General features: G+C 44.0%; 1 protein-coding gene across 1 annotated transcript; it reads left to right on the top strand.

The window, feature by feature from the left end:
* The first annotated feature begins 231 nt into the window (after positions 1 to 231).
* FGF6 (fibroblast growth factor 6) lies at positions 232 to 4,610 on the top strand. The gene is made up of 3 exons (XM_052790310.1): positions 232 to 878; positions 1,783 to 1,886; positions 3,955 to 4,610. The coding sequence occupies exons 1-3, from the start codon at positions 539 to 541 to the stop codon at positions 4,129 to 4,131; spliced, it is 621 nt and encodes a 206-aa protein (XP_052646270.1). The 5' UTR covers positions 232 to 538; the 3' UTR covers positions 4,132 to 4,610.
* Positions 4,611 to 14,662: the final 10,052 nt, after the last annotated feature.

The following is a 14,662-nucleotide window of genomic DNA, read 5'->3' as shown; positions in this document are numbered from 1 at the left end:
AAAGTTTTCATTGCTCACTGATGAGGTCCATAACTGTTTTTACACCTTCTTCTCTAAATAAGGAAGCCGCCTGTGAGGCCTCCAACTGCCCAACCAATTTGACTCCTTTGCTTTCAAGAGCCAATGAAACCCCACTCCTGCCTCCGGTCTTGGGTGACAGCATTCATCAAACCTCAGCCAGCCCGGGAGGACGGCAGGTTAGTGTTACAGCCGTGGCAGGCTTACCTTTGGCAAGCTGTTGATGTCAGAGTGATGATGTGGGGAGGGACAGCCTCTGCAGTATAAAGATGGGTCAATCAAATATAACTGAGGATGCCCACCGGAGAGCAGGATCTACAAAACATGGTCCCCACCAGTTTGAGTCCTGCTGGCCTGTCTCTGCTTCTAACCCAACTGCTATCAGGCTTTAGTTTCATGTCAGCAATCTCTATTTGCTTTCCAAAAATAAGCCTCTGCCACCATGCTGAAGGGAGAAAAACAAGAAGGGCGGTATTTTTAGGGCCATTAATTCTGACCACGTGCCCAGGAGGTGAACCGGATGGCCACTGCACAAAGACTTCTCATCACTATGTCCTGCGAAGCCAGCATTCACCGGACGTTGCCTGCTTTCGTTCTCCTGGGTTTTCTAGCTGGGATTTCTTCAACACATCCAGTTGTAAGCAGAACTAATGGCACATTGCTGGAAAGAGGATGGCAATCTCTGTTGTCCAGGTCCATTGCTGGGATGTCAGGGGAGAAGTCAGATGTGAACTGGGAGAGTGACTATTTGCTAGGAATCAAGAGGCAGCGGAGGCTTTACTGCAACGTGGGCATCGGGTTTCACCTTCAAATCCTCCCAGACGGAAGGATAAGCGGAGTTCACAATGAAAACCAATACAGTGAGTTGCATCCAGAAATGAAATAGAATAGATGTCACTTAATTGCTGTGAACTCTCGTAATTACCCTTCATAGAATGCAAATGTTATTACTTGATATTATTAATCTGTGCTACATCTGTTGCCTTTTAAAAGTCTCTGGGATCAATAAACATTAGAACCCTCCAGGCTGAAACATGTTAGAAATGCTTAGACAAAATTAGATACAACTTATTTTTACTCTGCTTTACTGCACAGATGAGAAAAGACAAACCAGGTTGAAAACTGTCTCTCTGCTGCATTTGCTCACTCCTCATTTGCCTTTTGAATTCTGGAGGTTGTCGCTGAGCTTAGAGTGCCAAAGCATGGTTTTTGAATCCTAGCCGACTACTACTTTTGGGACACTCAGTCACGGAAGGGGCTTGCTGTTCCTGGTTTGCTTGTTCTTATGGGTGCTGTTCTGTTACCATAAGATTAAAGAAAAGCATTAGCCCTATGGTTCTGAATTTCCTGCAGAGGGCAGTTGCTAAAATCTTTTGCAGCTAAGATATCGTGGGGGACTTCAAAATGCAAGCCATACTTCTCTAAAGCTCAATAACAACACTCTGTAATTATAGCATTTTAGATAAAAATAATTTACTTATTAGAAAGCCCAAGAGTTTGACAGATCAAGAGAGTTTGATAGAGTGAAAGGATTATACAGCATGTGACTACAATTCCAGAATAATTATTTTAAAATCCTACAGCATGTAGGAAAAAACAAGATCTTCTCTCTGTATTTCTATCTTGCTGGACTAGGGAGGTAACTCTAATAAAGCAAATATGACAAGTTCATTAGGGTTTTAAAATAAATAAATTGTACCTGAATTGCTTTTGATTAGCTCTAAATTCTGTGATAACACTTCTATTGAACTTCTTATTTTTTAGGTCTCTTTGAAATATCCACTGTAGAGAGAGGTGTTGTTAGCCTGTTTGGTGTGAAAAGTGCTCTCTTCATTGCAATGAACAACAAGGGGAAGTTATATGGAACAGTGAGTACAAGTGCAAATAGTTTTTCAAGGCTTAAACAAAGGCTGCAAAGGTTTGTTTTTTTTTTTTTCCTCCTGGAAATCTCTGATTACAAGCAGAGAAAATAGCCTTTCAATTACAGGGATCCTGCCCAGGCTGGTGTCATCAGTGTTATTTAACGCAACAAGCAGCATGGCTGTTAGAGGTCTGTTATTTTAAAGCTTTCCAATAAGATTGTACCAGGAGCACCCTAGGAAAATGAATGTATTCTGCAAATAGTACAGATTAATTAGATGGCTTCTTCTAAGGCCTCAGCACTGCAAACACGTTCTAGTAGGGCTGAACCCAGTTGACTCCCTTTTGCATTGCATTGTATGTAAAGCAAAAGGGTGTGCTCTACAAAACCCCCTAGGAGGGAAAGCATGTGTGTGTGTGTGTATGTGATTGCATGCGTATGTATGTGAGTACAGGTGTGTGTAGGAGAGGTACAATTAGAGCTATCTATACTAGCTACCATTAGTAACATCATGACCACATGCCTCCCCCTACCGAAACCAACCACACCATGAAGAATAAATAGGAAGTCTACCCTACAGAGTCAACATATGCGCCGGGGGTTATTTTAATGACCAATTTTGTGAGATCAGTCCCAGAGGGTGAGAAAACAGTAAGAGCTATTAACAATGGTATGCAAGTCATACTGAAACACCATCACCATCATCCTCACCTAAAAAGTGCTAGCTATGCCATCTAAATGCAATTTAATCTCTGAGGTTTGAGCAAGGCATGTCCAGTCTCAACATTCAGCAGAAAAAGTGCTTGTTAGGAAGCGTGTTTGAAAGAGGCTGGCTCTGGGCAATAGGCAAAAGCAGTCCCTCTCGAAGTAATGAATGGCACTGATTGCATTCATCTCTGTTGTCAAGAAACAACAAAGTCATTTTCTTTGAAACAGCTGTAATTTCAACAAAGCCTTTCAGCTGCTTAATAAAATACCAAATGTTGTGAAGGACCCATAGCCATTACTAATCTGACTGATTCCTTCTCACACAGATAATGACAGTGGGACATTTTAAGGTTCCACTCCAGGAATATTCTTACAATCATGTCTGATTTCAAGCACCTAAACAGTGCTGCAAGCCCAACTGCTTTGCTTGACTAGGTCTTTCTAAAGAAATGCAGGGTCTGACTTCAGAGCTCCCTTTGATTTTTTCCCCCAGTTTCAATCCACTCTTGTTTATTTTCAAAAGTATTTTTAAAAGCTGTAAGAGATGTGCATTTTCCCTCGCACAGTGCAGTGCCCGAAGTTAAAGTCTTACAAGATTTGAATGGTGTTATTACACAGATGTCCAAATAGAACAGCACTGGTCATGTCTCATGTGCCAGACATTTGATGTTGGGGAATCGTTCTGTTTTCTCTTTTAATTTCCTTGCTGCTCTTCATTTGTCTCCTGCTTGTCCTTGCACCTCTTCTCCCAGATAACTCCCTCTCCTTGGATTTACGTGATGTGACATAAATTAAAATAAAACTGTTTTCCCAGCTTAGAACCTTCTGCATATCTCACTAGCAGTCAAATATAATATCACTAATGATTTAACAACAGAAAAGATTTAGTGCTAATCTGAGGTCTTATTCAAATGCCTTATTCCAGCAAATACTTGTCCCTGGACATTGTTGTTTGTAAGAGAACTGAAGGTTTTGACAGCCAGCATATCATTCTTTTATAAATTACAGGGCCTCTTGCAGAAGGGAGGTGTGAAATAAAGCTACATCATTTGGGCGAAAGGGCATGACGCTGACAGAAATTATTGCTTGCAAATAAAATGAAGAAATCCATGATTTATGACAAATTAACTTGATCTGTCACAGGAAGTACACAGTCCATTATCTGGACAGGTGGCATCTGAGTTCATCTGACACCAAATTAGCACTGAGGAGGGAGATTTATTGTTGGATGCCGTCACTGCGGCACCACCTGTTGTGCACTACAACAAGTTCTTCTGTAAAAATGCTAGTAAGAAAAATGACTTGAGTCTTCATGAAATATTTATTTTACCTGCTTTGTTCTTCCCCCACCCCTTCCTATTCTTTAGGCTGTTTTCCAAGATGAGTGCAAATTCAAAGAAACCTTGCTGCCCAATAACTACAATGCATATGAATCAAATGCTTACAGTGGTGCTTACATAGCACTCAGCAAACATGGGAGAGTGAAGAGAGGAAACAAGGTTTCTCCTGCTATGACTGTGACCCACTTCTTACCGAGAATATGAACATGAGCAAAGCAGAAGATTAAATCCCAGGAAAAACTGTTTCATTTTGCACACGGGAATAATCTCCCAGGTAAAGTATTTATACTGTTCATTGAAAAAAAATCTATATATGTATGTGTATATTTGGATAAAAATATTTGTACTAGATTCATCACATAGCATATGTACTACGATGCTGCTTCTCTTCTACTCTGTACAAATTTTACATGGCTGTGTGCCTCCTTTGGTGCTGAACAGAGAAAAGTGCAAGCTGGAGTGCAAAGGAAGTATTTGGAAGACATAGAATGGCTGTGGGTAATCATCTAATCAATCACAGTTTATTTACTAAATAATATCAATTACCTCAGATAATAACCTTTTATAGTGAGCCGTTTACATATCATGGGCCAAATCATCAGATGACTTTGCTTCACCACAGCTACAGGCAGTTCACTCCATCTGAATATCTGCCTGCACCTCCCTTTCTACACACCGTGTCCTGTCTTGCAAAGTCCTCAATCTATTTTGATCATTAGGGTGCCAATTCCACAACTGTTTCTACACACGCAAACTGTCTACCCTCAGAGCCCCTCTGTCTCTGAAGGGATTCTCCAGGGTCTCCTCACATGGACTTGTTGGCAAAATGAAGACCTACAATCAATTTCCCTTAGGAAGGGCCACAGGATAAATCACAGATGGGTCCCAAATGCAAAATATATTTGGAGCTGAGGATTTTGAATGGCATTTTGTGAGCTTAGTTTAGACTCACCTCAAATATAGATGTGTACATCTTTAATATAAATACGTGTCTATATATAGACATGGGATGTGTGAGTGTGTATCTGTGTAATTACATACATCTAATGAATCAATCATCCCAGTCTCTAGATGCCCAGGTGCCTTTATATGCATACACACATAAAAGAACATAAATACTTAAAGGCACTGTATTTCATTTAGGCTGAACCTTGTTAATCTCTAAGAACTAGAACTGGTCTGCAGGATGCATTTTATAAAATGTAAGAAATTCATGAAAGCTTCCAGCAAAGGGTGATTTTAGAAAACTTCTCTGTTTTGAATTTTCTTCTATTTACTCCTTTACATATATTTTGTTCTTCTCTATCATACCTCACTGAGGTATGAAGGACAGAGGAAGAAGGAGGTTATATAAGCATGCCTTCCTGGGTTGGGACAGAGAAATTTGTGCCATAATTCCAATTTCTGTCACTTGCAAAACATCAGTTTCAAAGACAACACGGCAAGCTGTATGAAATACTCTCCAAAGCTCTCCTAGAAGCCATACAAATGGCGCATAACTTTGCCTTACTATTTTGACAACCTTTTTCCAGATCACCAATGAAGCTACATTCTCTGTGCCTCTGAAAAAGTATTTTAAGAGGCCCTAAGTCAATAGTCACTATAAACGTCAGTTACCAGAAGCCTTGGGATTCCAGCATTGATGGCGTGCTCCTAAATTTGAAACTAGATTCAATGCAATGTCAGAGCATGAGCATTTTCAGCATAGATGGACCATGCTGCTGCAGAAGTGAACATCTGAGTGCAAGATAATCTCCCACGTCCAGCCAAAATGTGGCTATGTACAGCCTTGACATGCCATTCTATTTGCAGGGGGTGTCTATTCATGATGAATTTGAGCCTTCTGACATGCATGAAAAACACTGTCAGGGCCAGATCCTCAGTTGGAGTAAACCAGCCTAGTAAGACTACCAGTTTATAGCTGCAGAAGATTTGGCCCAAAGACCTCACCTACAAGGATGTATCTACAGCCACGCTTTCTGAAAAATTGTCAAGACAATTGTTTTGTGAACAAGATACAGTTTTCCAGCTCCTTTTGTGTGACTTATACTTGAATTTATTTTGCTCAAATGTAAGTGGTGATCACAGTGTAAATGAAGACTAAAAAGAATAGAATACTGCTTCCAGTACATGAACAGGACGCTTTGGATATGGTGAAGGAAAGGAGTTACTCTTCATTTTCTGATCTTGCAGTATGTAGAGAGAAGCCAAGTTGGCACGCTTTGTTCATCCACAATGTGTGCAGCAGTTTGCTTTGGACAAATGTGCATTTTAAGAGAAAAAGCAGGATGCTTTGAGTGGGGAGAGTGGGTCAGAGAAAAGTTTGGAGGATATCAGACAGTTACGTTGACCTAGGGTCCCTAGAGGTACAGATAGAAAGACTACAGCTGTGCTGAAATACATAGCTGGCAACCTGTATCCTTGTGTTATATTCCTAATTGTCTTTGAAATTAAGTTTGAAGAAGGATGGAAGAGTACGTGGATGTAGAAGAAATCATAGTTTGAATGCTGACACACAAGTTTGTTTCTGATTACAGCTTAAACCAGTGTCCTTAGGATAGGATGAAGTCTGTTCCCTCTTAAACCAGTGCATTCTAGAGTAATTTGCGGTTGCCAGTACTGATAAATAATGGGATAGCTGGCATAAAAGGTGAGAATCAGACTCACTGACTCCATTTTGCACATACTGGTCAACAGCAAGAACAAATGGTAGACCGGGTCACAAGAAGTCTGTTTGGACGTAGCCTGCTGGGCTGAGCTTGTTCTTAAGAACTGCAGACCCTTGCGGATGCGGTTTTGGTGGGTGTTTGGAAAGCCCCACCAGTCACTCTGCTGAGTTACTCCTTACACCACTGCTTTTTCCTTGTTACATATCAGTGTCAGCCAGATCAACATTGAAGTCAACCCTGAAATCAAAAAAGGTCTCCCAGTGCCAGGAATCCTGACTAATATGAGGGTGAATCACGTCATTGTCAGATGTGACAATGAAAGATGCCATTGTCAGGAGTGATAACTGTGGCAGGAAACCCCTCCAGCACAAATAGTGCAGTACTGAACTGTTGTGGAAGTTTAGACTAGTTGGATATGATACTTTGGCTGAGGTGCTTCTTAAGTGAATGCATGGCTACTTTCAAGAGAGGAGTTAAGGCACGTGTTGACGCATTGCTGCGGGTATGCAAGCAGTCTAGGGGCAGCTCACGGTAGCAGAATGCACTGTGGCAGTGTTCAAGAAGTTATGCAACTTGCCTGGGAAATGGCCTGATCCTGTTCTGCCTCATGCTTGATCAGCTAAATTCCACCTGCTCCTGCTCAGGCCCTTATTACCTGCAGGGGAGGGGGATTTAGGAAGACCACCACTCATTTTACACAACCCAGGATAAATTTGTTGAGTTGGCACAGAGGTAAAAAAAACCCAAAACAAACCACTTGTAAGCTGAATGTACATGATACAGAGGCTATGGAGAGAATATGGGCATAGTCTGGCAAACTCTCAAACAACGCTTTCTTCAAAAGAATAGTCCCATGGATATGTGACTACATAAAGAAAACTCATGACAGTAAAGGAGTTTCCCAAATCAGGGCCAAATCAGGAACCTATTATTAACAATTCTTGCAGTGGTCCTTTTCAAGGCATATTTCATCTCAGTGTGCATTAACACAGAGTCATGAAATGGGCTACAAGCTTTGAAAGCATTGCTGTGAATGCCCCACACCAGCCTGTCTTACCCATATTTTCCACATGGGATTCTCCTGTGGAGTTGATACCTATTTTCAAGGTTTCTTCTTCCATAGGCAAATCCCATAATAATTTAAGACCTAATCCACCTCTGTTAGAAAACAGTCTTGACTGGAACTGAATCATGTTCTTAAATAATCTGATTTTCCCCAAACATGCAGAGATGCAGACACACACACAGTGGAAAAGCAGAGTAATTTTTGTATACCTCACTAACTATTTCAATTCCAAGATTTTATTTTGCACAGTAAAATGGTGCCAAAGTTCTCACGTTATTTTTTTTTTCACTAAAATATACCTCATATTCTGACTCCATATGGACTCACAATTGAGACTGTAAATTTGCAAGAAACACAAAACTGTCCAATCGTTTGTGAAATTGCTTCTATTTTTATATGTATGTGCTGCGCACAATAGTTTAATGTATTCATAAAATAAACTTTTATACATTTTTGGTAGTGTTTTGACTCCAAATCCCTCTTAACATTTGTTTTTTTCCTTGCTTCAGAGCTGCTCTATTACCCCCCCCCCCAAGTTTTTATTCATCTCTAGAACCAGAGGATGTATTGGTGCACTTAAAATTGTGGTAGACTTTTGTGTTCTTCAGACTTCTTGCCTGGGAAGTCCTAAGAGAGTTGTGCTTGTTGTAGAGAACCTGGGAGTTTCACAGAAGAGAAGGAAAATAAAAGTGCAATGTGGTTAAAGATGAGCTGTCATAGTTACCTGTCTGAATTCCAATGCTTTTTATCTGGGGAGGTTCTAGTGCCGCTCTCCTGTTGCTAAGTGCTCTTCAGTGTGTAACTGGCCATGCATATCCCTTACTTCATTAAATAAGAAAGGCTTTTTTTTTTTAAATGGCATTTTCTTCTTGCCTGGGACTTGGGACAGCAGCTTCCTGCAGCCATCTCTGAAGGGTTTTGCCTTACTATGCCTCAAATTTGGGTATTTTGGAAACACTGCTACATTTCAGTGATTTGGTAAGTTTTGCTCTCCCTTTCTCCACTCCCACGTTGTCATTTAATTAGTCCTTCAGTTAGTTAAATGATTACAGACCTCTCCCAGCCTGGGGACACGGACTAAGGTATTAGAAACCAATAGCTGGGAGTGTGCCACCTGCTTTTTGGTTCAAGTGCACTGTTTAATCCATACCAGCATGGTATCGCAGAGCAGACAAGTCTCCAAAGCCCTGATTGCTGGCAGCCCTTCTCAGGAGCGTAAGAACATCAGCAGCACCATGCTGGCTAAATGCCATTCTCTGCATTTGTGTTTCAGCTGCCTATGTTCCCCCATAATAACTCCCTTTGCTTACAAGTCATAGTAAACCCTTGCATGTCATTGCCTTGCGTATGTGCCACATTTCCTCTGAGAGAGGACTACGTTTCACTGGTGGGTTAAGAAATGCTTCTCTCTGCTATAGAAGTGCCTTGTTTACAGCTTCGAAGGCCAGTCACTGGAGGTGGAATTGGGAACGGGAGAAGAGACACAGCCCACAGGCAGTGACTGGAAACAACAGGACAAACTGGCAGCTGATGTAAACCAACCTAGCCCCAGCAAAACTGAAACAGAAATGATCTGGTGAGGAGTCATCTGCAGAGGCTAGGAAAAGGCTACACATGGCCAGCTCACAAGACACCCCCTCAGACACAGGCTAGTTTCTTCTCCCTGTATCACTGTTTGCACTTTGAAAGGTGATGCTGGCCAGACACACCTCAGTGGGTGCCCAGGTGCCCTGGGAGGCACAGATGGTTCCCATGCTCCCTTCCCACTCTGTGCTCTCAGCTCAAGGGATGAAAAATCTTCAGGTAATTTGGGGGACAAGAGATGGTGGCTAAGCCCCATACCTCTATGAAGAGCAGGAAAAAATTTTGGCTGAACTTTGCTCGGTTTACATAATTTTCTCCTTCCTCCCAGGTAATTTGAAACTTAATGATGTACCTGTTCCTACAGGTACACCTGCAACACTGTAACCTTATCCTTCTCCTCACCACTTCAGCTTGGGTTCCTGCCTCAGCAACTCTCCACTGCTCGCCCTGGACAAGCTGTAGGATGCTTGTCAGGGAAGGAGAAGCTTTAACAGACAAGGGCAAATGCAGTTTAAACAAAAAAATTAGTCAAATGGATTAAAAAGGCACCTGTCCTAGCTCCCTGCACTAATCCTATTCCTCTAGTCTCTTCTTTCCTCCCAAGTCTTTTTGTCTGACCTGTCACTGAAAATATAACCGCTCCTCTGAAAAGTCTCTCCCTGCACCCAGAGCAGAGCAGGAGTATCCCAGCATGTCCCTTCTCTCCCCCCTCCCCCCCAGTCATGCTGCCTTCTGTGTCCCCTGGCCTGAAGCCATTGGCAGAGACCCATAATCTGTCCACTTACTCAGGCTCTGGCTTCTCTGATGACCCACCATCTATATGAGGCAGCAGGTGGTGTTTTCATTAGCTTGATGAGGCTGGGTTGTCAATAGCTCCTGATAGACATGCCAGCCCTGAGCTGGCTGGAGGTTACAGCGTGAGGAGCACAGGTGAAAGCGGGCAGCACTACACCTTCCTGAAGCCAGCAAAAACTGTCCAGAAATGGTAGAAAGATGGAGGGGGTGGGGGGGAAGTAAATATGAAAGAGCAGGAAACACTTTCTGCTCAAAGAAAGTTAAGGGCTAAACAGGTATTGCCCTGGGAACATCCTGGTCATGGAATCAGATATTTGGATGGGAAAGGACTGCTGGAGGGCTTGAATCTAACCTCTGTCTCAATGCAGGATCAACTTCAAAGCTAGGGGAGGTCATATCAGGAAGAATCCCCTCTACCCACGCCCTCCAACAGCCCCTGTGATGGCCTCATGATTCATTAAGCTCTGGATGAAACTCTGGATAGCAACTTAAAAGGGGTCAATCACAGACAGATGTCTCAAGGGGCCACCAGCGCAGCTCGTGCTTTGCTGGAAGGCAGTCTAAGAGCTGATGGCATCTTCCTGTCAGGCCTCAATACAAGTCACATCTGTCCTGCACACTGAGCGGAAAATGTTTTTCCTACTGGAACACACCCCTACCAACACAAATGGCTGCAGAAATCATCTGAAGGATTCAATCTCCTGAAGGGAAAGGAAAATAAGAAAAAAAAAAAAAGGCTTTCAGACAATTCACAGATGCAAGGCTACCTTAGTTATAGGTACACGAGATTTGGGGGAAGACCCAACTACATGAATTGCGTGGCTTCAGTGCAACGCCAGATCACTTTCATGGAAAAGGGCGGCAGCAGTGCTATTCCGAAATCTGAATGCCACCTAATGCTTGCGGTACTAGGGACAGGTAGAAAGAGTCTGACCTCCTGAGGCTGATTACTGCAATTTTTTATTGGCTGTTATTATTATTGCCCTCTGGTGGCTATTTTGTTATTTAGCAACTAGATGTCAGAGACCAGGCATGGGTTCTGTACCACGGGCCTGGGCACAAGGGGGAAAGGAGGCTACTACCTCATGGCTGTGATTGGATATAGGCTTCAGGTCCCCCAGCGTGTTAGTGTCTGTTGCACCCTTATACAGGAAAGTCACAATTTGAACTGGGAAGCCACAGAACACGGTATTTGTGTTTCAGGTGTCTTCTTGATGAGCAACTTTTCATAACACTAGGCAGGTAAATGGATCATGAAAACTACTTTGCTTTTACTCCAAATTTTCCAACTTGAAGATTTGTCAAGGTTTTTGCAAACATAAAACCTGAGCCTAGGCATCAAAGGCAGTGCCACACAGAACGCCTTAAAGGACACAGATATGGACCTGTTGGAGCAGGTCCAGAGGAGGGCCACAAAAATAATCAGAGGGCTGGAACACCTCTTCTATGAGGAAAGACTGAGAGATATGGGGTTTTTCAGCCTTGAGAAGAAAAGGCGCCAGGGAGGCCTTGTTGCAACCTTCCAGTACTTAAAGGGGACTTACAAGAAAGATGGGGACAGACTTTTTAGTAGGGCCTGTAGCAATAGGACAAAGGGTAATGGTTTTAAACTAAAGACTAGATACAAAGAAGAAGGTTTTTTTACAATGAAGGTGGTGAAACACTGGCACAGGTTGCCCAGAGAGGTGGTAGATGCCCCATCCCTGGAAACATTCAAGGCCAGGCTGGACGGGGCTCTGAGCAACCTGATCTAGTTGAAGATGTTCCTGCTCATTGCAGGGGGGTTGGACTAGGTGACCTTTAAAGGTCCCTTCCAACCCAAACCATTCTGTGATTCTGTGACATAAAATGGCAAGGCTCATTGAATCTCCCTGCTATTCCTCATGACACCTGTGGCAGGAAATACTGTTCAGCCGCATGGAGCACCTTGAGTGGGAAAGCAGGAAGCAGCAGCATTTTCCAAATTACACTGAAGACAGCAATTTTAAAGCATGCTAAGGAATCCCTTTTTTTTCCCTGTTACCTCACTGAGCCCATTATTACAAATAGTGCTGTGGGACCGTAAGTGATCACAAATGATACAGTCTCCAGTTCATCAACTACCGGAGATGCTCTTTGCAGGCCCAGGAGCCCCGGGGAAGGTGCTGGTGCTGTGACTGCCAGGGGGCTGTGTGCCACCTGCACAAACAATAACTCGGGGGAAAAAGAAATACAGAAAAAGAAAAAAAATTACAAAAAACAGGAGGGGTCACTCACACTTAGAAACAAGCATATTGTTAAGAAATTCGCTGAACAGAGATTTACCTCACCAGCAAAAGCTAGAGCATCATACAAATGCTATAGCCGCTTCTCCATTGACTACTGAGCCAGCACAGTTTTTCTAGAAGTGCAGCAGGTACTGTAGTACAGTTCCATGAAAAAATGTAGCCAGAGGTTTCCTGAAAGGAAAAAAATAGGCTTTCAATTCAGTAAAAAAAAACCCAAAAACTTTCAGATAAGTTGTTTACTTTCCTTAGAACATGCAAACAGGTACATCAGAAAAGTGAATAACTGAAAACATTTTGATTTTCAGAAGTTTTCACCCATTTCTTTTAGATCAAGAAAGTTTATGGCAGAAAATATCAAATTTTATTTAACAGGTCCTTATTGTCTGTGTTGTAGGAAAAGAAAAGTACCCTCCCTAGTTCAAACGATAGATATGTGAGACATCCTAGTGTTAATACATTTTTCTTTCTTTTAAAAGTGAATCTACTGGGAAGTAACTGGTTGACACAGTCTGGGACCAAAGGGCTGGCCTGTACATTATGTAGGTAAATGTGACCTGACATTTATGCTGCTATAAGGAAGGTAGGAAGCAGGTTCAGGCTTGCCCAGTGTATTTAAGCCCCCAGTCCAGTCTCTATGATTTTCTGCGCAGGATCCCAGCGCTGATCCTAGGAGTGGGAGAAGGGGTTGGGGTGCAATGCTGAAATCTCACGGGGACCTGAAGACCTAGTTACCTCCTGGTCCTTTTCTCCTTACTGAAACTTGGTGTTGCACGGCAGAGACCGGATCGGGGACTTCACAGGGTCTCCAGCAGCTCTGGAAAGCCTGTCTTTTAGGAACCGTGAGGAGAAGCCACAGCAAAGGTGAGAGCTGGGCCCAGTTTCTCACAGGTCAGGAAAATGCCGCACAAGCAAAGGGATTGCCTGACCCTGTTGTAATTCAGCCAGCTAATCTCAGCCTTGCAGAACGCCAGGCCAACAGCCTGACCAAGGGTGCTTCTGGGCCCCCGTCTTGTTTAAACCAGCCTGGATGGGGCCAGAGCCACATGAGGACATCGGGTGCCGTGACCCTCCTCGTCGAGCTGTGGGCCTGCCCCTCTGCCCCCTGCCCGGCCATCGCGGGAGAGCTGCTGGCCACAGGAACCCCCGGCCCCCCGAGAGCGAGCTCAGGCCTTCCCAAGCCCCGAGGCAAGCGCCATGGAGCTGCTCTCTGACCGCAGGGGACCTGGGCCCTCCGGGCCCTCCCAAGGGACCAGCCTGCCCCGGGGCTCTGGCATCCCCACAGCGCCAAGCCCTCAAGCGGCGCCATTTTCTCCCTCAGGCCCAGCCAGCCCCTGGGGCCGATCGGGGGCAGGCAGCCCAAACCCCACCACCAGCCCCCAGCCCTAAGTCGCTCCTGCCACCTCCCTTTCCACTTTGCTATTTCTGTCCTGGGTCTGCACCCCATAAAATCCCACTAGTGCCCCACAGCAATGTGTTCCCTCGAGGGGTCCCAGACCAGTGCGAGGACATGCCTGGCTGGGCAGAGAGGCTGCTGCCAGAGCCCTGAGGGCACTAATTGGCCTTAATGGCCCTGACCAGCCTCACCTGGGACCTCCTAGACTGCGATACATCATCATCATCATCACTCTGGAGATGAACAGCACGTTTGTCCGGAAATTGGCAGTATTAGGGAGAGGTTAACATGAATTTTCATAATTCTGTACAATCTTTCTGGTTCTGGAACTGGAGGAGAAAGACAGCTCTGGGAAAAGGTTCGCGCTGGGGTTCTGTAACTGGGGAGGCAGCAGGGAACATTGTACAAGGTGCTGGACTAGCATTTGGGAGTCCCAGGCTCAGTTCTTAGCTCTGCCACAGGATTCCTGTGTGACCGTGGACAAAATGCACTGAAGTTCTCTGCGCTGTCTCTTGTATGCAGGGGACACTGCAAAACCGATGATGTAGAAAACTGTTAACCATACCTGCTGGATTGGGACAATTCTGATAAATGGGGAGTGGACAAATACCTCAGCAATGTATTTTCTGTATCCTAATAATAATCACTACTTTTTGTTGTCCTTTATGTAGAGACACTGCAGCCAGATTTGCCCCCTCCTCTTCTCCAGGCTGAACGAACCCTGCTCCAACAGCCTTTCCTTGTATATCCCGTGCTGCAGTCTGCACACATCTTAGTGACCCTTCTCTGGACTTGCTCCAGCTTGTTAACAACTCTCTTGCAACGTGGAGCTCAAAACTAGACATGGTGTCAGATGTGGCCTCACAAAAGGGAGATAAAGACTTCCTTCCATCTGTTGGCTGTGCTTTTGCTAATGCAACCCAATATGCCATTGTTTTTTTAATGGTTGCATTGATAGTCT

This window comes from Harpia harpyja, chromosome 6 (genome assembly GCF_026419915.1).
Source record: "Harpia harpyja isolate bHarHar1 chromosome 6, bHarHar1 primary haplotype, whole genome shotgun sequence".
NCBI classification, from domain to species: domain Eukaryota; kingdom Metazoa; phylum Chordata; class Aves; order Accipitriformes; family Accipitridae; genus Harpia; species Harpia harpyja.
Note: the sequence above shows the minus strand (reverse complement) of the source record. Positions and strands in the feature narration are given on the sequence as shown.